General features: G+C 48.3%; 1 protein-coding gene across 14 annotated transcripts in view; it reads left to right on the top strand.

Annotated features, from left to right (window-relative positions):
* The window catches only part of ABLIM3 (actin binding LIM protein family member 3), a 179,384-nt gene that overhangs the window by 78,690 nt on the left and 72,994 nt on the right, over positions 1-27,700 (top strand). For 13 of the 14 annotated variants that reach the window (XM_044454584.1, XM_044454593.1, XM_044454590.1 and 10 more), the window contains one exon: positions 19,755-19,895. In XM_044454584.1, the coding sequence (XP_044310519.1) occupies positions 19,755-19,895 (141 nt within the window). The remainder of the gene's footprint in view (positions 1-19,754; positions 19,896-27,700) is intronic. The other variant, XM_044454585.1, reaches the window with a different exon arrangement.

The following is a 27,700-nucleotide window of genomic DNA, read 5'->3' as shown; positions in this document are numbered from 1 at the left end:
CCTTCCATCATTACCCGTAGCCATGGGGCACAGTTGCAGGTGCACCCCAAAGCACAAGAGCTTGGGATGAAGGAGAGATAAGGAGAGCCCGAGGGGCAGCTGCTCAAGGCATTGGGTTCAGACAAGGGGAGTATCTGACATTCGGGGGCCCTCGAGGAAGCAGGATGCCTATTTCATATTCATGCATATTAAATTATACCAGCCTTCTCTTCTCATCCTTTGGGATAAACAGCCCTAAGCTTCAGCGAGTGCCTCCGATCTGGCTGCCTCTCCATGTCCCTGCCTTGCAGCTGTCAGATCCGTGACAATGCCTGCACAGGCATCTGCCACTTTGGCTGCTTGCAGGGCATCCTTGCGGGCACCCCCGTCTTATCTGTGTTCCATCGCCCTGCAGTGGGAGGTGGCATCATGCGGTGATGACAGCAGGAGGCAGGTGGCAGCACTCCCTACTCCAGGTCTGCACAGGGGATGCACCTCAAAGCAGCAGCACAGGGGTGGAGGCGCTTTACTGGGATTCAGAGGTGGACGAGGAGTACAGAGAGACTTGGTTAAGGTTTGCATTCCCAAGTGCATTTTCTTCTAAGTGGATTGCAACTTCCTCCAGCTAAAGCTGTAAGTGTCCAAATGCCCCATCAGATCTCCCTCTAGAGAAACTTTTCTCACTACTCTACCAGTCTGGGCTGCATGCTCCTGTCACCTGGAGCCCTTTCGAGGCCGTCATAACAAAACCTATTTGTGTGGTGCACGTCGGTGGTGGGGATGGCCCTGTGCCTTCCCGGGGGGCCCTCTGTGGATCAGAGCAGGGAGAGGCTGCAGCTGCTTCCACGCCGGGTCACCTCCCCAGCCCCTCCCCACACAAGCCAACCACCTTGCAAGTGGCCTGGGGCTATCAGGCCATAGGGAGGCACCACAGACCTGCTGCCTCCTCCTTTCCCCATTTCCCAGACCCACAGAACAGCAACAATATAGCAATAAGAACAGGAGAAAGACTCAATCGAAGTCCTCCCTGCAAAACAGCATTGTTCACACCATAAAAGAAACAGCATGGCAACATGGCCACCCTCTGGCATCTTGAGGAAACTCCGGTCATATTATCTAGGTACCTCCTGAGGTGGGGTGACATTCCTGCTTCTCAGGCTGGTGAGAGACAACCGATTTTAAGAAAGTTGAAAGTGGTTTCAGGGATGCCTCCCATGGTGTACACTTGGGTTCCTTTGTCCCTCCATGAACACTGCTGCAAACCTGAGAAAGTTTTTGAAACAATCCAAACCCCTGCCAAACCAGTCTGTCAGATCAACAGCAACCTGTCTTTCAAACCACCTTAGACTCTTTGAAAAACTATGTAGCTCTTCCTGTTCAGTTTGGCAGTCCTTATATTTTTGACATTACAATCAAGTATCATTGATGAAAGATGACTGACATGAAAGGAATAAGTGCAGTTAAACGGAACTGTAAATTCCCAGGCTAAGGGCCTAACTAAGTGTGATGTCGGGACTTGAATCTTTGTTTCGTTAAAGCCAAGGGCGATGCAGTCTGGACCCCTGTTTGGAGCAGGGCCACAGTGCTGATGTGGATCAGGGCCACAGAAAGTCAGGTTTAACTCTGCCCTTCCCCACCATAGCTCTGAAACACACACACACACACACACACACACACACACACACACACAGCAATAGAAGAAAGCTCTTTCTGGTGCTATTGAAAGCTCTCCCTTCTATCACTGTTTGTAGCATGTGGCCACAATACTTTTCAGGATGATAGCAGGGGAGAAGAGGATGGCACCTAACAGCCCTGCGCACAGTGGTTCTAGCCATATATTTATTTCTGCAAGCGACACATATAACATCATGCAGAGTTTGGTCCTGATGGGGGCACGTCTCCTGAACCTGAGTGTTCCTTTTGCGGGGCGGTGTTTTGACAAGACTCCAAGCACCTGAGAAGAGCAAAGGGGGATCAGGAAGATACTCCTGCAGCTGGGACTCTGCTAGAGGGGCCGTGCAGCATCCATCAGCCACCGTGGTCCTGGCTGCAGTGGACTGATAGCAGCTATTCTCTCTTGGCTGCGAATTAGCTCTTTGCTCCATGCTCACACTTGCCCTCAAGGCTAGATCCTCAGCTGGTTAAGCTAGCGATGTGCCAGCTGCTGATGCCCTTTCCAGCCTTTCTGTTCTTGGCAGCAGGCTGCTGTGTGAGTAACATCCACCTTTGTCTGGTGTTTGTTCATCCCTGCACACGAGTGCAGACATATTAGCTGGAGGCTGACTGCTCCAGGACCGTATGCTTCTTCCCACGCTGAGGCGAACAGGCAGAGGTCTTCTTCTAGCGATGAAGCCACACATATGGGTGGATAAAAGGAAGCTGTGATTGCCTTAAGTGTCTGAGTTCAATAATTCATTCATTTGTTGCAAACTTGGGATGCCTTTTGTGAATGTGGCTTTGGTACCCGAGAGAGTCTCATCTGTCTGCATCTACTTGCAGATTTGTACCAGGATTCATTTCTGGCCTCATATAAGCACACAGGGGCATGAGTACAAACCCCAGCAAAGCTTTGGCAGTTTATCTGTGGAGACAGAGTTCTGTTTAAACATCCTGTTTTTGCACAAACCAGAAGGGAACTCTTTGGAGGAGCATCAATGCTGCCTCCTACAAAAAGGAAATTGCTGCAGAATAAGCTAAATGTGGCTTTGCAGCTGATGGAGTGGTATAAAATATATTAACCATGAATCCTATACCTCCATAAATCATGCTTCATATTGCATCTGGCAGTTTCGATGTGCTGTTAGCTTCAGGTGTGCTTTCTACCATCCCAACCTGGTAAGGAGCCTGCAGCTTTCCCCCTCAGATTAAGTGTGCTTCAGTTCCAGGCTTTTATTGTGTACTCCCTTTGCCTCAAATACAGGATTGCACCAGTGTCCAGACATGGTTGTCTTCTGTTTGTGACCCTGCCATATTTTTCACCACTGCCTTTGTCTTTTCGCTTGTCACTTGTCAAGAACAGAAAGACAGATGAGCTGTACCTTTTGACTGATAGTGCTAGGAGCTGTCTGTTTGGACGCAGCCTAGGAATCAATTGCACTCATTTGTAAAACTCAAGGCTAGGTTACTGTAACGTCTTCTATATAGAGGTTGCCTTTAAGGGCTATTTGAGAGCTAGAATGTAATGACCTACCTACTGAGGAGAAAGACTTGGAATGCTAGTGTCTATTGTGGCTCCTCACAAATCCTTTCTTTTCTAGTCATGATCAATGTACTGGTGTTGACCTAAAAAGTTGTATAGCTTTTGCTCTATGTATTCAGCAGTTGTCTTCGGTCTTGATCATTATAGCACCTTGGTTAATCTAGGGCACAATCGTATGCATCTGTAGACATAAGAAAGTCCTATAACTCTATCGGACTTTTTCTGTCCAAGCATGCACGATGCTGTGCCTTTATTTTGGTTATAGCAGCTTTTGTAGATTATAACTCATTTCATCAGAAGAAGCATCTCACAAGTTGGCTATACTTTACAAAAGGTAAAAGAAGTTGGTTGTGAAGGCGCCGCCGCCGCCACCTGTTTTCTCCCTGAACGAATGCTGGCACAGATGAACGTGGCTCTGAGCCTGCCTTTTTCGTGGGTGAGATTGCTGTTCATCAGATCAGCCCAGGACCACATCGTACTTCAGTGTGAGAAAAAGTGTAAAATGTGTGTGTGGCTTGCACATGACAATCATACAAGCCGCATTTGTACATTATCTAAGGTGGCTAAATATATGGAAGCAGGGCGATCAGGATGACCCTCCTGGATTTAGTCTCTAGCCTCTGCCTGCTCATCTTGCTCTGGTACCAACTGTCCATGTGCAGGTTCTGTCAATGTAACGTGTTACCCTGAACAATCTTGGATACTGACTGCATGAAGAGTTCCTACAGGCACACACTCTGCATGCAACAGGTTCTGACGGCTTTAAAGAGTCAAATGATTTTTGTGTTCTCTACAGAAATGTGTGCATCTCTGAAGTGTCCCTGCAAATATAGCTGAGGTGTTGCAAGACAGGATAAATAACCCAACACTTTTCCTCAATCCATTTGGTTAGTGTTTGATGTTACTGCATGCGTTTGTTGTGAGCAGAAGTATAAGTGACATTCATGCATTTTACAGCATGTACATGCTGAAGCGCTCTCACGCGCGCGCTCTCTCTCTCTCATATACATATGCATATACTGTACATGTTGCATGTGTGAGCTGTGTTTCACTTGATCTACACAGCTCTGTAAACAAGGGGTGATGCAAAATGCTGCATTGCCTGAGGACCTGCCTCCTTCTCCCTTGTCCCATTTTTGTTGGGGGTGCTGTGGTGATACAGGTGATTCTGCCCATTAATAACTTTGCACTCTGGATTGTGAGGGACAATCTACCACCCCTCCTGATCCACTACCTAAGGAGTTGGCTAGTTGGTGTACCTTTGTGCAATGAGTCCCCCTGTGGGATGCCTGGAGCACGACCCTTTCTAGCCTTGAGGAGCTGTTGTGGTGGACTGAAGAGGCAGGGAGGAGACTGGGAGCCAGAGGGAGGAAATGCTGCATAGAGCTGGAGGCTGGGGAGAGAATAGTGTTCTCAAGAAAGAGGGTGGGGGGTGAGATTGTTTTAAAAATGTAACTGCAGAAGAAGCCAAAACTGAGAGATTCGTCCATCCAGGGAGACATCTTGAAGTGCTTAGCTCTTAAAAGTCTGGGTTTGAACCCCTGTGCATTCAGCCAGATTGGAGATGCCCCATTAGAAGTGCCATCGCTTGTTCCTTACAGGCTGCTTGTCTTCAACAGTTGCGTGGAGGAGGGCAAGTGCCACATAACCCTTTTTATGCTACACATGGCTAACTTCTTGAACTGGCTGATGCCGTTTGATTCATTGTTTCATTAAAAATTGCCCTAAACTGTACATTTCTTCATAAACAGAGTAGAAACTTGGATTTTAAAAATCTGAAAGGAGAAGAAAGCGAAACAGACAGCTTGACACTGTCCTTATTCCTAGCTACCTGTTTGGTCTTTTGTTCTATCCTGGTTCATTTCCTCAGCTTCCCCCAGTCCTGCTCAGCTGCAGCCCATCTGAGCTAAATAGCAACTGAGCCTGCTACTTTTACCTACTTGTGTGTCTCCTTCCCTTTGGCTGTTTGGGGCCATATAGATAAAGCACCAGTGAGGCTGAGAGGAGGAGGTCGGGGCACTGATGGGAACTGGTGTAGGTGGATCACCCGAGCTTCCTCCCCTCTCCAATCCTGGCATGTGGATGCTGTGTTTATTTTACATGGTTGTATTGTTAAACCATCCTGAGACTTCGGTAAGGGATGGTCTAGAAAAGTTTTTAATCAATTAATAAATGCCCCCTTTCCCCCTCCCTTAGGTGCATTTCTGCTTCCAAACCTAAACCCTTATTCTTTGGATCTCCCAGTGCTCTGTGTCCAGAAATATCCCAGCATTTCCTTGCCATTGTCCACAGGTGAGAAGGATAATTCCTCTTTCTGAATGTGGACAAAAGCTAACATCCTCACTCTACTAGCTAGGAGAGCTTATCACACCCATAACCAAAAGGTTGAGGAGGACAGATTTTTTTAAAATCCAGTTTTGATTAGATGTAGGCAACTTTAAATAAGCACTTACTGAACATAAATGGAGATGTGACTTGTGTTAACATGCAGCAGGTTAACCCATCACTGGAAAGGAACTACTATGGGTCTTCATCAGTCACCATGGAGATACATGGGAAGACGGGGATTTCGCAATCAACCTCCCACCTGTTCCAAGAGGCTCTGTAATCAGCATTTATTAGCGTTCTCCAGCTCTGTAGCATGTCTAATGTGCTTATCAGCAGGACATTAAGGTACTAGACATGTGATCCAAGTTCTTCATCCAGAGCCTGCCACTGAGAGCCTCTCCGCAAATAAGATCTGGATTTACCTCTTACCTAGGATGGAACTTTTCTGTCCTTTAAGTGGAGCAGATCCCACAAAAGAACACAAGTTCAGGAAGGTGACTGCTGTTTTCTGGCTTGGTGGTGGCTCTTTAGTGTTGACAAGCAGTGTAGGGCTTACTTATGCTTGGCCATATGGCTAACAAGATCAAACACTTTACTGAGGCAGAATGGAAAGAGGACTCACTCGGGGTCTTGGAAGAAGAAGCTCCCATTAACAGATGCTGGTATGACAGGAGCAAAAAAAAAAAAGAGGTCACTCTAGTCTAAACTAGCTTCCCTGCCCCCCCATCCCGTTTAATCATCTTTGAATTAATTGCCCTTTAGAGATGGTTTGCTTTCAGAGTCTGATTGGGCATAGCCCAGAAATTGCATCCCTTTTAGTGGTTTATCGTGAGTTAGCTTCAGGCTGTCTGGTACCACACTGTTTATCTGGTTGCCTTTAAGTCCCCATTATAGGATCAAAGTAACTGGTGACACTATCAGCAATTGCAATTTCTTAATCTGCCCTAAGCCAGCACTAGAACACTTTTGTATGCACTTTTCAAGTCAATCAAAATTTATGTAAATATCTTGTCAAAGGCCATTTAACAATGGAATGTTCAATAATAAAAGAGAGCCCCCCTGCCATGCAAAACAGCAGATTCACTATATGTTATGGCCTGCTACTAATACATGACATCCAATCCCTAAAGTATGGGACCATTTCACAGAAAAAAATAGAGGGAGAGGAATGATGTTAAGAAGAAAAGATTGAGAAAGGTAGGCAGGCTCTGCTGAATTTTTATTTTCTTTTGCTGCCAATGAACTTTTGCTAAGTAAGCAAAAAGCAAGAGTATCCCGCAAAAGAGGTATGAAAAGGGATACCGTGAAGGTGGACTGCACTTAGGTGATTACTTATATAAATGATGCAGCAGAAGCGCCTGTTATTGGTTTAAGGCTCGGACTACTAAACAAGGAGCATTGACCTACTTAATTCCTCTGCTGCCAGGAGCGCAGAAGCTAATTACAGCTGTAAGCAAGTGCATCTGCCTACACCTGCGCTCCTGGGGAGCCTCCTACGGAGCGATGGGGGAAAGCCCTGCACGGGCACCTCCCCAGTGTGGTTAAAGCACCTTCATGAGAGCTGCACTAGTGCGCCTGCTCAGGCATGCTAGGAAAGGGGCTGCCCTCCGCTCACCACCCATAGCAGCAGTGCCCCCTAGAGTTCCCACTGACCTGCCCAGAGTCACCCTCGCAGGCTTTCTTAAAGGACCCCCACCATTATTAGGCTTCAGTGCTCCCGGACAAGTGTGTCTATGAGCACAGCAGGTGAGGTTGGCCCACCATTCAGCAGAGAAGCCCAGGCAGGGGTGGCAATGGCCGCCCCCTCCTGCTGTTCACCCCCCCCAGCAGGTGGCAGCAGTGGTTGCTTGGCACTGGCCTGGGCTGGCAGCGCTCCCCCCAGGGGCCTTCCCCCAGACATCACAGGGAGTGCCAAGGAGGAAAGGCCCCTGACCCACCAGGCAGGCAGAGAAGCAGGCAGGCCGAGCCAGGCATTTGCTCACACGGCCCGGGCAGGTGCAGTGGACTGCAAGCAGGTGCCGGGCCAGCGGAGGCAACGGAGACGGACACTCTGGCCACCACGAGGCCTGGCCCGCATGCCCCCAGTGCCGGTCTGCTCCCCTCGGTTGTGGGGAGGACGCAGTCCTGGCGCCAGTGCTGAGGTGGTGCGATTCAGCAGCCCGCCCAGTCAGCTTCTGAATGGGGAGTGTGGGCCGGGCACAGCTGGTCCGGCTCCAGCAGCAGCATGTCTCTGGCTCTCCCTGATGCTGGGTGAGCTGAGGAAGTTGCCGTGGCGATGACGCTACTATATGTATCCAGCGCAATTATGCCCCGCATTTCCAGGGAGCCCAGTGCAGGTTCTACAATCTTCCTCCACTCCATTTTGTCTTTGCAATGATCCTGTTAGGCTGTGGGTCAGTGACCAGCCCAAGTCCCCCAGTGAAGTCCACATTTCATGCTGAGTGGGGCTAGATCCCAGGCCCCCAGAGTCCCAGCCCAACACTCCCACCACTACACCACACTGGCTCTCATTAAAAGAAACTATTCACTGAACAGGAGCTGAAAAGTAACTGTCCCAATTCAAGTTACGTTGCTGACACTACGAATGCTTGGACCAGCCTGGGTGGAGGTTTGTCAAGGCTGTAGCCTGTCCCGAAAGCAGGAGACCATGCGTTTCTCTGAGGCCTCACCTGCAGGTCCAGCGGCCCCCCTTAGCAGAACTGGCCGGTTATACAGCCCTGCCTCCAAGCTGCCCTCTGCTGCACCCAAGATGAAGGTCTGCCCGCCTGCAGGAGATGCTTGCCTTGCAAAACCCCCAGTGCAGTTCATTGCCCGGCCTTGGCAACTGCTGCACCAAGAGGATTTCTCTGAGAGGATGATTTACAGGCCAATTACTGCAGGAAATGTGCAGTGATTAATGTGATTAATCATTCTTCTGCTCCCATCATCACATGAAGGCAGTGGGGGGAGCCATTCCGCAGGTGGGCCAAGACTGCATGGAGTGGGTTCTTACTCAACGAGCCGGAGTGGAGGACGAGATGTCGAATCAAAAACTACCTTGCAGCCAGCCCATTGCTAGTGTACAAGCATCGGACCTGCAAGAGGGACTAACCTGCACTACTGTGTTGCGGGCACACACACAGGACCTGCTGACCTGTTGCAGGTGCTCCCATCAACCTCCTCATGTATTCTGTGCCTCACCCACTGAAACACTGAAGCCCACCCTGCTCCTTCTGCCTTCCCACCACACTGCAAGGGGAGCTGACACGCACTGCACACACCCCGGCAATGCTGCCAGTGCATAAATGCCGTTTTGCATTCCTGGCACATCGTTCACCTGTGCTTTCTCAAAACACTTCACAAAAATTAATTACAGGTAGTTAATTATACCAAGCTGTTTTGTACCCCTGTGAGAGCAGATAACTCAGAGATGCCAACACATCACCCGGGGACAAAATTATAAAGCCGGGAGCCTGCAGGGTGGGCTCACAATTATGTGTTCCTAATGGTGATCTATGGCTTCCCACTTGCTCCATTCCTCAGCTCTGGAGCGAGCACATGGCTGCAGTGTGTGAGGGCAGGGGCTGGAAATCAAAAGGACGGGTTTGCTGGTTCGTTTCGGTGTTTATGTAATAGGTGTTTAAACTGCCTTTCAAGACAAATTATCTTCCCCTGGCGGTCAGATGGAAGGACCGTAACAATACTACATGGTGGTTTCCTCCTATTCCCAGCATCTTATGCTCCGTCTGCTGCCCATTGCTTGCGTTCACACAACGCACTGAGGCATGTTGGCTTGTTGTGTTTTCTGAACGCAGCGGCATGGGTTCAGGCAGCACGACAAGCCAGCCCTGGCTCAGAAGCCAAGATGGATTGCCATGTTGTGCCAGCCCAGTCTCTGTCTCCAAGAGGGACGTTGAGGTATGTTCACTTGCCCCCCTCGTCTGAATTCTATCCGGTTCAGTACTTGAGGTCGGAGGTACATACTAGCTGAACGATGGAATTCCCATCCATTGCTACGTCTCTTTTAGGTCTGTTGGGCAGCGTGTTCTGCCTCCTCCTTCAAACTAGTGAGTGTGGATGCTCCCTCCCTCTCTTTCTCTCACTCTCTCTCTTCGACGCATTCCACTTCCACACCAGTGCATCCCTCCCCAACCTGGTGCCTTGCAGATGAGTTAGACTACGACTCCCATCACCCCATTTGTAGGTGGTGGGAGTCATCATCCAACACATCTGGAGGGCACCAGGTTGGGGAAGGCTGAACTAGTGGAGTCGTCCATTAAGGCACTCGGGCTGCTTTCATCACACCCATAAGCACATTTATAGATCTCTGTTTACGAGAACCACTTCCATCCACTGCCGTGGTGGCTTGTAAATGCCTCATATCATGCACTTAGGAGATTCTCATGTGCTGCAGTGCTACTAGACGATGGCGATTTAAGGCTGCCGTCATGCCTCTGGGTCAGCAGAGTTGCAAAAAGAGGCAAGGCCCACCAGCTCCAGCTCTCTGGATGCCGTTCCACATGCAGTGCCGTGTGGTGTTAACAGCGCCACACATTTCGATTGCTGCTGCAGGGAACACTGGAATCCCACCAGCTGTGCTGCTGCACATTCAGCCAAACCTCGAGGACCTCTTTCAATGCCCATTCACAGATGTCTTAGGTAGCTGATTGAGCCAGGGTGTAAAGCTGGGGCTATATGTGTGGGTTTGGCAAGATTCCACAGTTGTGTGCATTTGCTGCAGGTGCTTCTTTCCAAAGGAGCAGCTGCTTGTATCAGAACCCTTTGCAGTGTCGTGCATGAATGAAGTTTCTGCGATTCCTGGCACAGAGTAGTCCCGCAGACCACGCTTCTTTCAAAATACACTGTAACCGGCTGTCGCACCTAAAAGATGATCGCTCATAAATGCAACAAGACAGTAAATTTCCTCATGGACCCCTGAAGCTTCAGGTTAATGAACACTGCGAGGCACAGAACCTCCGGCTGTCGTGCTGCACAGCGTGATGAGTGGACAAGTGCCAAGCTCTTCCTCTGAGCCCGGTGTCTGTGTTACCCTTTCCCTCCTCCGCATTCACGAAGCCTCTGCAACACAGGCGTTTGCCACTGACAGGAAAATACTGGTAGTGCCCTCAGGCCGGCCTCAGTGTTTCTGCGCATGTTGCAAATAATCCTTTAAATCTCTCAGACGGCCTTTCCTTCTCCTCACGGTCTCTGTGCTTACAATGCACAGATTGCTCCTCTGCCTGTCTCCGCTGCCCCCAAGACGGAGGACAGCAGCCCTTAGCCAGGAAGGAGGTAAGAGCGCAGAATACAGCAGTGCTTGCGAGGGTCATGGCCAAGGAAGGATATCAGCTAAGTGTGTTTCCCAGGTCTGCAGTGCCCCACTCGCAGGAGTGTCACGTAATGCTCACCCAACTGTCTTCCTCTTGCTATTTCTGACATTATATCCTTGATTTCTCCAGGGCGGTTATGCTATAACTTTTTAATACGTTGCATTTTGTCTGAGGCAAACATTTCAGTGCGTGCTAAACTTGCGGTAACGTTCGGCAGGAGGAGGAGTGGCCTTGCTGGGCTGATGGGTCGAAGGGGGCGTGGCACCAGCTTAGACCAAACAGCAGCGACTCCGAGAAGAGGATAATCTTAATCGGCTTTTAGCTGCTTTCCTGCCTTCCTTGTTACCCCCATGCCTTCTCCCTCCCTCCCTCCCTCTCTCTCTGATTTGCCCACAGACCTGGAGAGTAAATGCAGTCTTCCCCCTCTGCTCCCTTCCCCTGTGAAGAATAACTAAATGCCTACACAGAAGTAAACTGCATTACTTTCATTGCTACTTACTCAGAAACAAATTGCCTTCAGTGGTGCTCAGCTGCAGAAAAGCTGGCAGAGTGGCTTTCAGGGATTGGTTGTGAACAGAGGAGAAAGTTGGCACTGATCTGGCCGGCTTCTTATCAGGGAGTTGAGAGAAGGGCAACAGGCAGCACCAAGCCTCCCCCTTTCCGCTCCCCATCCACTTCTCCGTTTGCTTGCTTTTTGGTGAGGGGACAGGAGGAGCTATCCACCCCCACCCCTTTAAAACAATCTCTGCTTCTTTGCTGCTTTGCATTTGAGCATAGCTGATGAGTTTCTCAGCACTCGTCCCCTTTCCAACTCCACCTACTTGTCCCACAGTTGCATTTTGAGTGACACACCATGCCCACCTTGTGGGCACGGTGCTGCATCCGTTAGCCTGTGCACCAACAGTGGTAAATGTGTTTTGCATAAATACCTTGACATCCCTCCTAGAAAATGGAAGGGGCTCCAGTGTAGATCCCCGCCTGAGGACAGCCAGAGACCCGCAGCTTCAGCCTGCCTTCTGCAGGAGCACCGGCTCGGGTCTGACTTGGGGGAAGTGTTTTCTACCAGCCTAGTCCAGAATCGTGCTATACATTATCTTTCCTTGGCACTTGGAAAATTGCAAGCCAAGGAGGCAGACAGGCCCTCAGGCAGCATTATCCTCATTTATTGTTGTGGTTAAGCTGTGGAAAAGGGACATTTTCAGCATAATTGAATCCATAGCAAAGCTTCATATGGGGATATTGCAAGATAAAAGATGCTATTGTCCTGGTGATGTTTCCCTCCAACTATGGAATATGCTTAGCTTTTGCATGTGAGACCCGAAACAGTCCATGTTTCTATGGGCCAGAGGAGCTCATCTTACATTTGCAGAAAAACAAAAAGGAAAAAAAACCCGACATTTCCCCTGTGGCAAACTATTTCTGCCCAGGCATTGCCATGCAATCCATGCCATGCTATTGCAAGAATTTCTTCCATCCCTGTCTGCATTTTTCAAGTAGCCACTGATGCAGTCCTGGAAATTCACATGACACGAATCAGTTAGCATATTCCATTCAGTTATAGCACTAGATCAGGGATGGGGAACTACAGAGATTCCATGGAGTGGGGACTGAAATAAGCATACCCTTCTGCATTTCACTAGTGGCAACGGCAAAGCAGTATGAGATTTGTCGCTAAATTTCAGTGGTGCCCTGAAACAGACACGCGCCTTGTTTTAAAGCTCCATTTGGCCCATGAGCCTCAAGCTGGCAGCCACTGCTCTAGATATTATGGGACTCGTTTTCTACAGGGAAACCATATAGTGGTGTTGCCACTTCCAGTCCGATGTATGTTTTGTCCCTAATTCTGCAAAGGGGGCACCCAGTTGTTCCCTAGAGTGGTGCTGTTCCTTAACATAAACTAAAGCTGAATTGGCTTCTGGAGCTGTCCTGTCTCGAGTTCTCCCCAAGTCTAGCCCCCAGTTTGCATCACAGCAATTTAAGCAAGGGCTTGGAAATGCAACAGACTCTACCATCCTGGGCTGGAGTTTTTGGAATTATGGTATCCCAGATACTCGTTCACAGCATTGTAAAGAGAACACAAATGCATCCCCTCGGATGATGGGAGTTTGCCTTTAGTTTCTTGCTAAGTAAGCCTGCTGCTTCGGGCAGGAGTGAACCCACCCGTGTGAGATTAAGGCATCCCATTTGCTTTTCCTCATACGAACCCCACCCCCACCCCCTTTTTCCTCCGATTGCTGCATCTCAGCCTATAAGTTTCCTAATGCTGCTTACATTATTACTGGATTATTTGGGCATAATGAGATTTGCCCTGATTGGCTGTCCCTCTGTAAAGGGGTAATGCGATCTGTAATGCTCCCATGCAGAGGCTGAGGGAACAGTAAGCTTCTGGAAAACAACTGAAGACAGAAGGAAACAATGGAGACATATCTAGGAGGGGAAATTCCATCAGGAGCCTGGGGCTAATCCTGAACTTGGGAAAGTCTGTTTAATGCTGAGCAGAGATAAAAGCAGGAACATGCAGATCCCACGGGCAGATCCTGACTTGACTAAGTGACTTCCAGAGGAATAGGATTTTCTCTTGTAAGATAAGTATCTCTCCCTCCCCTGCCATTTAAGTCTCCCGACCAGCTACTGGCACACTCCTTATACCTCTCCTTCTCATGCTCGCTCTGTCCTATTATCAGACTCTGAGCTCACTAGCTTGGTGACAGGTTGCTATGGACACCAAGAAGTTTCCCCTAGAGACCAGAAGCCCATAATAATTGATAGATAAATCATCCAACACAGATGTATTTATTTATTTATTGCTAGAACAAATGCTTGTTTACACATTGATTAATTCCTTGACTCAAACAAGCCCCCATCTTTGCTTGCAAAGGCTCCTATACAGCCTGATTCTGTCGGAACGATCAGCTGATTCTTTGTTCTCAGTGTGGGAAGCAGGCACCAGTGAAACGGTTTAGCACAGCACTTCAGTTGCCCTAAAATCCTAGCAAAACTGTAGCAAGAATTTCTAATTTTACTATGCTGTATATCTGTCCATCTGTGCCAACCTTTCCCATCCTGGTATCCTTCAGATGTATTGAACTGCAACTCCCATCATCCCCAGCCTGCATGGCAAATCCCCACAATACCATCAGTGAACAGAATTATACAAGAGGCAGCACTTTCCAGACTTGTTTGGGCAAACTGACAAATCATTGCCCCAGGAAACTTGTGCTCAAGTTCAACTTGTGAGGGAGAAGAGGAAAGAGTAGCAAGGGCTAGGCGTGGAAAGCACAGTTGCATTTTACACTTACTTGGGGCATGGTTTTGTTAAGGGAGAAGAGCAAGCAATGAAGCAAGAAGTCTCTTTAATGGAGAGAGAGAGAGAGAGAGAGAGAGAGCGAGCGCACGACCAACTTCCAGGACAAAGTGAGATTTAATGAGGGATCTAAAAGATGAGAGAAGTAGCACCATGCAAGTCTTACTCCTCTGAGAAGATGCTCCAGACAGAAAGGAAAGGAAAAGAGAATAAGCAGGGCCATTTAAGGAAGCAGGAGGCCACTGCTTAGCAGCAGCTGGTGCAGCTGAAAGAATGAAGGTTGCAGGCAGGGGTGGCCTGTGCCCAATCTTCTTGGTGGGGCACCGGCAGGTCACGAGAGGCTGCGCTAAGAGAGTAGGCAGAGGTGGAGCAAAAAAGAAGTTGAGCAGTCTTTTGAATCCCCAACAGTCCACAACCCATACCACAGAAACGGAAGACTGAGGTACAAGAACTGGAAGATCATATAGGGTGATTTCTCAAACACCCACAGAAGAGCACTACGTTGAACACACACTCTCCTGTTCCAGCAACAGCTTCCATCCTACAAAGAATCAAGTGACCTTAAGATCATGTGTGCACGACTGGGAGGAGGCAGAATTCATACAACCACAGAAAAGCATCCTGCCGCCACTGCTAATGATGATATTCTATAATGCTATCTTTGGAGCCGCACAGTGCCGAGTGGGCCTTTTGGCTGCCCCAAATACCGAACTCACATATGATATCAATGCATACACACAGTCAACCATTTGTAATAATACTGCAAAACATTAGTCACTACATATTTGAGTGAAAAATCATCTTCCTTTTCTGGAAGCAAAAGACTAATCTGTCTCCCTCAACACAAATACAAACAGAAACTTCCCCCTTTGCAACATACAGCACACAGGCAAAGAAAATATAAATATACATCAAAGCATGCACACATAACCAAGAAAGACACACAGATGGACTCGCTGACTCTGTCAGACACAGTAGCCAAACAGGACACACATGTACATGGCTGGTGCTGGCCCAGAATATTTTGCTATGTCACAAGGACCAATAAATGTTTATAATTTCTCACGGGATGCTTGGCCAGTCACAGGATTGTTGGGAAGATAAAAATGAGGGGGACTTTGCTGGAGGAAGAACAAAATATAAACATAATAAAATATGGTTGGGGTTCATGTCTAGCCACTCTGGAAAGAACCAGACAAACTGGAGCAGGGGAGCCCAAGGTTGGAGTCCCAGCTCCAACTTTAGAAAGCATTTCTAATGTTGGAACTGGGACTTGGAACTATCCTGTAGCCCTCCGGATAATGCTGGGAGGCAATAGGATTATGCCCTTAAAGACTAATGAATGTTTTCTGGCATAAAATTCCATGGATTATAGACTACCTCATCAAATGAATAAATATCATGTGGCTATTCAGAGTTTTATACAGTATGTATGGGCAGATGAGGATTGTAAACAGTGAGCTCAGAAAGAAATTAAATACAGAAACTATTTAATGAAGGAAATGAAGAAAAGTACCTTTCTTTTCAGTAAATGCTTCACAATCCACCCCTCCAACTGTATTGTTCTTTAAAAAAGAAAACACGAGCGTATGAGATAACAGCTGGACTATTCTGCAGTGACAACATGTACCTCTCTCTCTCCCAGAAATATGGGCATAAGGACCACAGACTACTTGCAGCGCTGCCTGCCAAGTACACTGGGTTGATCCGCATAGTAAAGCAGCCCACCATTTAAATTATGGTGGGATGGTTGCCAGGCAGCCATACTCCAACTGCAACTGGTTTGGCATATCATGTGAGCTCAGCAAGGCGGGGCCAGTTCTGGCATGTTTAGCAAACTAACAACGACCCTAAAAAGCCCACAGGTTTGAGGTGGTTTGTTAACGATGGCCATAACTCGCCTTCCCTGGGTTTGGATGACATGGGAGGCTGTGGTTGCCATTTCATGGACATGTGGAATGGTAGCGTTGGATGGGGCCAGAAGGCCATGAGGTGTAACCCCCTGCCTGCTCAGTGCAGGTCTCCCAGTTAAACCACCCTCTCAGATGGCTGTCCAGGTGCATCCTGAATGCCACCAATGTGAGAGAGCCCACAAACTCCCAGGGTAATTGGTTCCATGCATACACTGCTCTGACACTCAGGAATTTTTTCTTGATATGTAGCTGGAATCTGGCTTTCTGTCACTTGAGCCCATTATTCTGTGTCCTGCACTTTTGGATGTTTGAGGAGAGATCCTGTCCTTTGAATATTTAAAAGCTGTCCAGCTGCCATGAACTCTGTCAGTGTGGGTAGCTGTCCAACACACAAATGCTTTTCTAAAAGTACACGCATTTTTATCAAATCAAATGCTTTAAAAATGAATTCATTAATGTGGCCACAATGATTAAAATAAAAAATGTAAGAAAAGCCATGCAGGATCAGACAAATGGTCCATCCAGTCCAGCACTTGAAGCAGCATCGGTTTGGTCACAGATAGATCCTTTCCCTTTTTTCCTTTTCATTTCTTAATGACTTTAACTGGCCACAGAGAAACTCTCTCAAGGTTTGCATGCCTGGCATACGCTGCATGATTCGTCAAACTACCCACAAGGTATGTGGCTTCCAATGTCATCCAAACCCAGCAAATTGCACGGCAAGGGGTGGCTTTGAAAGTACCCCGGGAACCTGCAACAAGCTTTGAGTTTGGCAAACCACGCAGTGCATGCCCAGCACAATGCTCTCACTGGTTGTCTGAACCTGGCCACTGAGTGTTCTTTTAAAAAATGGCACCCCACCAATAGGAAAAGATGTGAGTACATATCTGTCGTACTAGAATTCTGGCCAAAGTTCTTTTCAACGATAAAGTTTGCTGGCAAATTCTCCTGACTACCCACCCTTCTTCAAAGAAAAATATTACAAGCAAGCAAGGCAAAGAACAAACAGAAGAAACTGAATTCATATATTTTGCAGAGGGTTGGACTGTCTGACCCCTTCCTACCAGAGTGATGTTGTGGGGATCCACTCAGTTTGGGACCCCAACACTTTCATGCAGACCCCAAGTCCCTGGGAAGCCACCTGCTCCACCCCCCTGTGGCCCAGGGGCATTTGCTGAAATAAAGGCCAAGGGGCCTGAAGATCTCTGCTGCATCCAACACCCCCCCCCCCCGCATGAGCCCACCTGTGCTTCCTCTTCTGCTACCTTCCCCCTCAAAACTTTCTGCCTGAGAGGGTTTGTATGTTGTTTGTCTTTGGATTCAAATGCCCGCCTCTTCCCTGTCCAGGCAATCCTTTTTACAAACAGGGGTGACCTTAGGAGACAGAGCCCTTAAAATACAGCGGGGGGGGGGGGGAGAGAGATTGTAATGTAAATCAGCATATGCAAACTTGTGCATGGCCACACTCTTTTATCACAGGAACAATACAGATTTTTCCTAAGAAAGCCCTTCTGTTGCAGTTGCTGGCACTTCATGGACTCTGGTGCAATGGGCACCTATCCGTGAATGCCAAGAACATGACAGGTGATCCAGTCCCCCTTCAGCCCTGTTTCATGACCCTCTGTCTTCTTCTGAATCGTCCTGTGAGGACTGTGCACTCCCACCTCTGCTATAGGAACAAACACTCCCTTGAGGGGAAGTGGGGAATGGAGGGGTGTATGTGGGGTTTCTAAAAATGCAAACAGGGACTCTGTCCACCAGAAGGCGGCCTCCTGTGGCCATGGTCTTCCCCTCCCCAGATGCTACTGGCACTGTCTACTCAGTAATAACAGCATATCATAAAGCATATTCTCGATAGCCTCAGTGGTTTGCAGAATAAATAGTTTTGCTGAACAAGCATCAAGGAAAGAGAAACAGATGCAGGGAAAGCTCTTTCCTTTGCAAAGGAGCTCAAGAGGACTCCAAAGGGCTAGAAAGCCCTCATCTCACAACCAATTCTCCTGGGCTCCTCTACAAACGATTACCTGCTTTGAGTGGGTTTAGAGACATGCACATCAGATGTTTCCTTGGAGAATTCTCTGGTCTAGTGAAACTAACCCTGACAAATCTGACCTTCACTTCTGATGTAAGAATTCCCCTGAGAATATGGCATCTTTATGGAAAGGTGACTCTCAACAGGAAAACCTAGGATTTCCAATAAGTGTGGATTTGTTTGTTGTTGTTGTTTTTTCCATTTTCCTGAGCAGCCATGTGTGTCAGACAGTGGCACCTTAAGAAGCATACAGATAAATATCAGGAATTTTACGCACATTGGGTCATGAAGAGATGGATGTGGGAGTTGATGGAGAATGCATGGCCCAAAAGATAAGCCCACTCAATGTTTCTTTACTGAATGTTCAGATTCTGAATGAATGGAGGTCTAGAACAAAGGCTTTTATTTGATACATACACGCCTGTGTGGTTACAGGTTAGCATTACAGTGTTTTACTTTATATGTGAATACAATACATAAGAAGCATCCTTTATACAGTATCTGGCCACTGGCCATTCTAATTTGTTTATTTAGAAATATTCTGTAACATCCTTTGCCAATGAGGGTGCAAAGATAATGTATCAGCAATAAACTACAGTAACATTTTCATCCAAAACTGGGAGAGATTTAAAAACAGCTTATGTACCAGCTGTTTTTAACACACAATTTGTTAACACGCAATAACACAATTTGAAAGCCAATCAAAATGCCTAAGCAAATAAAAGCACTTTTACCTGGTGCCAAAAAAATGCAACATTCTGACCAGGTAATGATCCTTCGGAAGGGCTTTCTAGAGTCAAAGCAGACCCTCTGTCTCATGCTTCAGAATGCATGTCTCTTCCTCAAGATGCTTAGAGAAATTCATCCTAAGTTCCTACCTATCCTTATGGTCTGCTCAGACTGGGAGTAATTAAAGCTGGCATTGGGTGTTAAGGTTGCAAAGAGGCTCAGATGGTGCCAGTGGGTCCGGCCCTCCCCCAGCCATGTTGCTTTTCTCCATTCTGGGAGAACACAGAGAAAGCAACTCAGCTGCCACTGAGAGGAGCAGCCTCAGGGCTGTGGCTTCACATGTGCCTGCTGTCTCCATAGAGGAACAAGGGAGGCCCTGCTGGCTGGATGTGGGACCTCCAGAGGCTGGGTTAGGCACGTGGGCCAGAAGTGCCTACACACAACCTGCAGGCCTGCGTGTGTCCCAGCTTGCCTCCAAGGAACCTTGACGTGGGAATGTCCACTCTGAGCCCGCTTCCTCTGAGGAGCGATGCCATGGGGGCCGTGCAATGCCCCCACACTGCACATTGCCCACCCGAGGTCGCCCGTCCCAAAGCATTCACAGTTGCACAAGAGCAGGTTAAAAAAGTAAGATGCCATTGTTTTGCACAATTATTTTCTGTAACGTTTAAAGAAACACACAGAGAACAGGTGCTTTGTCACTCTTCTCTGCCCTCTGCCTAAATACACTTCACATTCTCTGTTGACCATCTCCAAGAAGGTGGCCAGAGCATGAACAGAATTCCAGTCAGTCTGCCTGAGGTCCGCTCCACAGCCTCTTGTATCTCTGGCCAGGGCGGCAGTATCTTGCACACGATACTAGAAAAATGGAAAATGAATGCATGGGTTTTACTCAGCTGACTGGTCCTGAACACCCAATACGCTTCTCTGCTAACAAGCTGTGCCCTTTTCTTTTCACCAGCAGTTCCTTTTCAACAAAACCCATACAACTCTGGGGGTCGTCCCACCATAATCCAGTGCTATCGCTGTGGAGATACCTGTAAAGGAGAGGTGGTGCGTGTCCAGAGCAATCACTTCCACATCAGATGCTTCACCTGCCAAGGTATGTGCTCTTGATGAACTTTAGGAAGGGCAAGAAGGTGTTACTTCCTTGACCCAAGCTGAGGCAGTACTCAGTTTAATCTTTAAGTGAACATATGTCTGAAGCATATTATGGATGCCATGCATCGACTCACCAATCAGGGCAATGAAGGAAGGCAATGAGCTCTTGGGTGAGTCATTTATGCATTTATTTATTTCTCCAGCGCCTCACAGCCGAGGTTCCGCATCTTTGCCTCCTCCACCATAACTGCAATGCTGTGGATTAAGGCAAGAGGTGAAACTGGTATTGGCAAACATATGAAGTTGCCAGATTTTCAACATGGCTACTTAAACAAATTAATGTGAACTTTGGAATCAAATTCAGTCTATCCAGTTAGAAAGTTTTGCCTCGACATTCAAACACTCCAACCTTCTTAGCATCTTTGTTTGCTGCGGGTTTGGACATGCTTTGAATCATGAACTCCCAGAAGCTCTTCATCATAGAATCCTAATCATTGTTGCATGTTATCTGCGAAATGCTGTCACTTAGTAACTACTGTTGTGTGTCATCTCTGCTGCAAGATAGAATGTTACATTGTAACCTGTCAAACACTGTCTCATATTAATTATTATTGCATACCACTGGCCAAATGGTACCAGATACGATAGCCCAGAAGTTATGAAACTATTTTCCATGGAACTTTAGGTTTGAAAGCATATCAGGATTTCCTCAAGACGTTGAACAGCTGAAAGACAGGTGGCTACCACTGCAAGCCACCGCAGCAGGAAAATACTGACAAAAGTAGCAACAGGATGCACCCTGTCGCCAAAGACAAATGGGAGAGATCGCAAGCACAGTGCAGAGCAGAGCTGGGAAACCTCCAGTCTACAGACTTGTTTTGCCCTGCGGAGGTTTCCACGCTGGCCCTGCATTCCTTCAGGGGGCAGACTTGGCCTCTAAGGAGGAATAATCCCTGCTGAGCTTTCCGAGATGACAGGATGGATCCCTCTGCAAGACAGCACTCATTCACCTCCCTCCAAGACTGGCACAGGTGAAGCTGCCTGGATCATATCGAGGCAGCTTCACCATGTGTGAGCACCAGCTGGAACTCCGCACAGTCCTTTGGGTAGGACCAAATGACTCCAGTGCTGTGGCCACAGGCATTATTTCAATATGTATTTATAGGTGTACTCAGGCGTCAGCTGATTTTTTAATACCTACTGTGGTAGATCTGTTCCTGCTGATGTTGTATTACATTGTTTTAATGCACTTTGTGCACCACCCACTGATTTGAAAATGAAAGGTATGTATATCAATATGTTAAATAGGTTAATTAATTGAAATCATTTTAAAATATTTCAACCTGACCTTATCTCCTAGCAGTTGACATGGATTTACAGGCTTACACAACAACAACCACCATCAGGAACATAGCAATTAAAATCCCTTTTTGCTGTAACCCATTTGGGGTGCCACAATCCTCCGAACTCAAAGGGTTATGAGGAACTGATAAAGGGTAAGAAGGGATCATAGAATAGTAGAGATGGAAGGGGCCAAGAAGGCCACTGAATCCAACCCCCCACTCAGTGCAGGACACCAAGTGAAACCATCCTTCTCGGATGGTTGTCCAGTTTCTTTCTGAATGTCTAATGTTGGAGAGCCCACAGACTCTCTGGGCAGCTGGTTCCCCTGTTGTATTGCTCTGACAGTGAGGAAGCCTTTCCTGATATTTATTTATTTTTATTTATTTAAAACATTTCTATGCCACCCCCATCGCGACAAAGCCTTGGGGCGGCTCACAACAAAAACAAAACAAACAAAATCATACAAAAATTATACACTAAAAATATTAAAACCCGGTGCATCTCGGATATCTAGCCTGAGCCTGGGTTGTCGCAACTGGAGCTGATTACTCCATGTCTTGCACTCCAGCATCAGCAAGAAGAGATCTTGACCTTCCTCTTTGTGACCGCCTTTGAGGTACTTACAGAGTGATATCATGCCCCCCCCCCCCCCCGCAGCCTTCTCTTCTCGAGGCTGAGCATGCCCAGCCCGCTCAGTCTCTCCTCATAGGGCATGCCCTCAAGTCCCATTCCTGCAAGCTGATCCAGCAGGATGCCATGGTAGATGATGACATTCAGAACTGCTGAGATTTCCAGCAGAACCAATGGGGACGTACTCCCCCTGTCAGTTCCTGGTATAGGTCCTGCATCAGGGTCATCCCAATCCCAAAACGGGGCCTGAAGCCAGAGTACAAGGAATCTGGATAATCCATTTTATTCAGAAATATTCAGAGGTGGGAAAACACCATCATTTGTCATTTTCTAACTGACCCAGTTTGCAAGCTCAAAACAAGTGGCTGGAACACTGCCCAAGTGTGACTTGTGTCATCCAGGCAGCATGATTGTTAGAGAGTTTAACAACCCACAAAAACCCATGTGCCACTGTGAGGTTATTTGAGACTATTTAACCTTCCAACAAGCCATGTCTCCCTCGTTTCAATGACCTGATAAGCTATGGTTTGGCTATGGTTATATCCGCATTCACTGCTGCTTGCAAGTTACTGTGACAAGGGCAATACAGGGAAGTTGTGAATATAGAATGCAAGAGAGCCAGAATCCCCTGAATGTGAATGAGCAATTGAAGTTCCATTGAGAACGTGACCCATGAGGGAGACTTGAGTTCATGTTGGGACAAAGGAGTCTTACTGTAATGGGAAGTGTGGCAATATATACATGGCATATTTCAGCTCACTGAATAATCATTCCTTCTCCCAAAAACTTTAGTCCTGGCAAGCAACCTCGGGATCCTTAACAGATTAGCAGAATCATCAGCATCTTTACCAAATGAAAATCCCCAGGATTCTTAGCTGTTCAAACTAATATAGCACCATCGTGTGTGTGGTGCATCTGCATTTTAATAGGAAGAGATGCACCTGTTGTTTGTGTGTGTGCAGGCCTAGCGTATTTTGATGACAAGCATAAACATAGAAGTACAGGATGCAGTGAGGAAAACTTGCTCATTGCTTAGTGAAAAATGATGAGGGTGGGAATTACCAGGGAGCAGTACCAATTTCTGGTAATTCACATGGAACAATTTATAGATCTGGTTCCTGCCCCTTCATAAGAGCAGCTGCTGCAGTAAAAGTATGAAGGAGCCCTTTCACATTTGTTCTGGGCCATTAGCTTTTGCAGCATCTCAGCATTGCCCCTCCCCGCTCACCTGTCATCAGCAGGGTAGGGGTGAACTTAAGTAGTCCACGACATTCAGTTCTCAGTGGGGCATAGCACGTTCTCCGAAGACGCCCAGGAGTGCGTGTGGCAGCTAAGAAACCGCAGGAGTGTCAGGGGATCTGAGGAGCAGAGCGTGATGGGCAGCAGCTCCAAAGTTGGCATATTCCCTGTGGGTGAAGATTGGGTGACTCTGTAGGCCACAGGCCGGCAGAAGAGGCACTAGGAGAGATCTAAACTGTGTGGCAGAAAAATGAGAACATAACCGCCATCATGGAGAACGCCAGCTGGGACTAGGTGGAAATCACGCATGGTGGACTGCCTGGAAGTTCGAAAATGTACGCAGCAGGATATCGCTTCTTCCAGGGAGCCAGTACAGTAGTGAGGTGGGGGCATATGGTGCCAGACTAGATCTTCACGATGGAAAACCCAGACTGAAGGGACAAAGCTTACTAAACTCATCAGACCCTAAGGAAAGCCAGGTTCCTGCTCCACAGGCTTCCATTCCTCCTTTCTGACTCCAGCTTTGCCTCTGAATGCCTCTTAGTGGCCTTGTCCACTGAAGCCCCATGCAGCCATGGCTTGAGCCGCTGTGCGCTGAAGGGAGAACGGCTTCTCTCCCGCCAGTCCACCACTGCGTGCAAGAAACACCATCATGCCTTCCACTAGCAATATCTGGATACTAGTTATAGCCCCACCCAATCTGTGTTACACCTCCTCCATCTCCTATTTGCTGGTGAAGACAGGAAAGATGGGCCTGCATTCAGAGCAGATGGGTGACAGCTAGCTTGGCCCACGCTGTAGTCAGACGCATTGTCCTGACCACTGCTGTATTCTCCCTTTGGGTGGAGGTGCCCTTTACTGGGCTCTTGCGGGCTATATTCCTGGCCTCTGAGCCAGCGTAATGCTCCCTGGAACTGTCTACTTCTTGGAACAGAGCCATGCAACTATTTATAGGTATGCTACAGTAAAGTCTGCATCCTGCAAAGCACCGTACAGTTAGATATGGGCCTGACTTCAATGAACCTGCATAGCCATCATTGCACAGCTAACTCAGCCGTACATCTAAATGGATGGTCTTCTTTGCAAGTAGCAGAGCATGAGTGTAAGGCTGGAGGGCTGTGCAATCAAAGCTGATCCACAGGAAAGCCCTGGACGAGGGCTGCAAAGCACGTGGCTTGAAATGCATCAGGAGAGAGTGCCAAAGGATGAGTGGATAGATTCGTGGTGCCTAGGGACTGTGAAAGCTGAACATGTCCCATTGCTTTGAGTAAAACTATGAGCATTTACATAGAGTGCAGAAGTTACTCCAAGAAAATTTGTTCATGTGCCAAGTTAATTGTTGTCTTGCATTCTTCTGAAACAGATACCATTCCACCGCAACTACAAATTTATTACCAGCAATTTGCTGGATGGTGTACCAGACTTGGCAGCATTCTGCTCTCTGCCAGAGAAGTCCTCGAGTCAGGCTGTTCCTTTACGCCCCAGTCAGGAGGGGAAGGAACTTGGTCAGGACTTGTAGGAGCAGCTTCTGCAAAGTCTGGCTGAGTCACACACCAAATTGGGTGGAAAGTGGGGCACAGGGAATCCCCAGCTTATCTCTGTTCTCCCCAGTTGGATGTGGCTGCTTGGAGATAACAGTGGGATTCCCCTGTGCTCTCCTCAGCTTCAAGGGATGGGACTTAGGGAGGGGCCCCATGGCAGATGCACAATTCTTCACAGGCTGGATTAGATCTGCAGGTTGCTTAACCCATATTATGGGGTACAGTCACTGCTCTGGGAGGATGGCAGCATAGCTAGTCCAGAAGTGGGACATGTCTTTCAGCCAGATTCAGCTTCAGAAATGCTCTCAGCAGCTGTGTTCCTGGGAGAGGGGAGATCCAAAGGCAAAGGGGCCGGGTCAAAAGCAAAACAGGTGAGGCCAAAGATAATATTTTAAATTTTTACACACGTGCATGCACGCACTTTAATGTAACACTCTTCCGGCTTACAGCTAAGCCTCAGGAGAGGCGTTCCTATTTTATGATGAGGAAAAACTGCTCAAAAGCTGGCAGAGGACCTAATGACCAGTGGTGGGGAGAAAAGCAGTGAGGCCAACTGGGAAATCCTGGAGGGCCAGATTTGGCCTCCAGGGCTGCTGCTCCCAGTCCCTAACCATGTACTAGTCCAGGTAGACTAATCAGCAGAGACATTTGTGACCTATGTGGGGTGCAGGTGCCCCTAACTTACATTAGGAGAAGCAGTCTTCTGCAACCACTTGGTCGTCACTCAGGACGTATGTCTAGCATCTTTCTTTGTATTTGAGATGAACAGCTGCTCCTGCTTCTTTCCTGGTTCTCCCATTTACACACCTCCCTTTTCTGTCGTGGGACAACGTTTAAGTCGTGCTTGTGAAGTAGGCTCTGTGGGGAGACGCACAGAGAACCAGGAAAGGAAGAAGCAGCCACTGCAGCCACTAGATGATTTCTTGCATAAAGAATGCTAGAGGCGACGTAGGATAGAAGTCCTGTAAATAAATAAGTAAGTCTGGATGGGTTTGATGAGCTGCAGCCTGGCAGCCCTATAAAAGACGCCCTATCTGGAGACACCTGCGCAGTGAGAACCCAGCAAGGCCCATGTGCTGCCGCGTCCACCTCTCAGACGCCGCTCTCCAGCATGCCGGCTCCTGGAGCTCCACGGGGGAATCGAGCGTCTCCAACCCCCTGGAGTTTTGTGTAGACTATGCTGCCAGACAAAAAGCTCAGGCTGTCTCTAGCCTCCAAAGGAATGCAGAGTCACCAGGAGAGAACTTGGCCATCTTTCCCATCCGTTTCCAAGGGAAAGGAAAGCCACATTCCCAGTCTTTCCCCTCATGACTCCCTACCCCATTCAGCCTAATCTTCTTTCTATTCTCTCTGTATCAGTTTCCGCATCCCCAATTTGATTTTAGCCCTTCTCTCGCCAATGGCTCCCTCCTGTGCAGGCTTAGGCACACCTAAGTGCATTAAAACCTGTGGACTGAAGCACACTTAGCGCCACACGTGGTTCCTGCAGCTTCTTTCCCACAGAGCAGACAGTTCATACTGTCTGGACTAAGATGTTGCCATGATCTGTGCACAACAAGGGCTGCCTCCCTGAAAAGCAGTGTTGGCTCCAGGGCTGGGAGGGCCTTTGGGCCTCAGCGAATCTCCTCTGCACCTCGGCAACCATCTGCCGCCGTTCCTCACCCTCCTTTCATCGTGGCTCCCACTGGCTCGCTTGGCAGGCAGAGAGTCAGTGGACAAGAATGCAGCAGCACTGACTGCTCCTCCACCCGTCTGGCCAGGGCAGGGAGCAGCTGAACAAGGGGGCTGCAGTGGTGGAAAGGAGAAGGAACTCCAGGAGGGGTCTTGCCAACGGGGGGCAACGGTGTCAAGGGTTGGGCCCTTGGCTGTTGCCTGGCTATGGCTACCCTTGGTGCTGGCTCTGCAGAAGGCCTCTCAGAACAAGGTCCCTGTTGCTCAGAGCTTTCTTCCTTCATCACTGGACTGGAAGCTTAAGCCCAGCAGCTAGAGATGTAAGAGCTACTTCTCCATGGCCTCAGCAGGTACATAACAATGCCACTGTTTTTTAAAAAAAATTCCCCCCATTTTATGTCCCACATCTTGACCTGACTGCACCCAAGGCCTACTCACCCAAAAGGTCTACATGCCTGCTGGCTGGGTCCCACGATGGCTCCCTGTAGAAGCACCGCCCACATGGCTGCCTCAACACACTGCAGACCAATACAAAGCCTGCCGTTCTGACCTTCTCTTCTTTCAGTGGGCCTGGCAAAGGAGCCATTGGCCACCTCATGCCAAACTGAGCTTGGGTCAGTTGCCCCACTGAAGTGCCTGAAGCACTGTTGCGTCAGAGGAAAGGGAACCATGCTGAGGATGCTTTTGGCATGTTTCCCCTGTGGCTGCAGCAGGCGCTAACGGGACGATGTACCAGCAGCATCCTGGGAAGCAGGATGGGTGGCATTGCCGTGGCTCCACTGTTGCCTGAGCGGAGGTCAGACTTCCCTCTCCCAGGTGGCTCTGCCCAGATAGCATCGTGTGGCCTGCTAATACTCAGACAAGAGGGCACGCTCAGATACTGTCACACACCAAAGCTCACAGACAATTCTCCTAAGTAGCAGCCGAGCTTTCTTCATGCAGGCCCCAAATCTTCCCCAAGGGAGTCCTGCCTTCCCTTTTGCTCCACCTGGCCAGCAACCCAACAGTGACATCTTGTGGGGCTGAAAGAAGTGCTCTGCCCTCCAGCTTTTCTTTTCTTTTCTGTTCTGTTCTGTTCTGTTCTGTTCTGTTCTGTTCTTTAGGGCAGGACTAGTAGGCATTGTATGGGAGGAAGGAATCCATCTTCACTGTCCAAGGGAGAATGTCTTGGTCTTCCACTTGCAATGAGGGGTCTGAGCCTGACAGTCATGGCAGGGAGACTCAAGGCTGGTTCAGGCATCTGCATGTTTGCCGATACCTAACAATGACTTGTGTGTGTGCACAAATGGACCAACACAATCCCAGCACCAGAGACAAGACTCTTCCAGAGCCTTGCACACAATGATTTCCAGTGGTTCCTAACATGATTAAGAACTACAAC

This window comes from Varanus komodoensis, unplaced genomic scaffold, assembly GCF_004798865.1.
Source record: "Varanus komodoensis strain SLA01 unplaced genomic scaffold, ASM479886v1 scaffold7_3, whole genome shotgun sequence".
In the NCBI taxonomy this organism is placed as follows: domain Eukaryota; kingdom Metazoa; phylum Chordata; class Lepidosauria; order Squamata; family Varanidae; genus Varanus; species Varanus komodoensis.
This window is presented reverse-complemented; position numbering and strand designations above follow the sequence as displayed.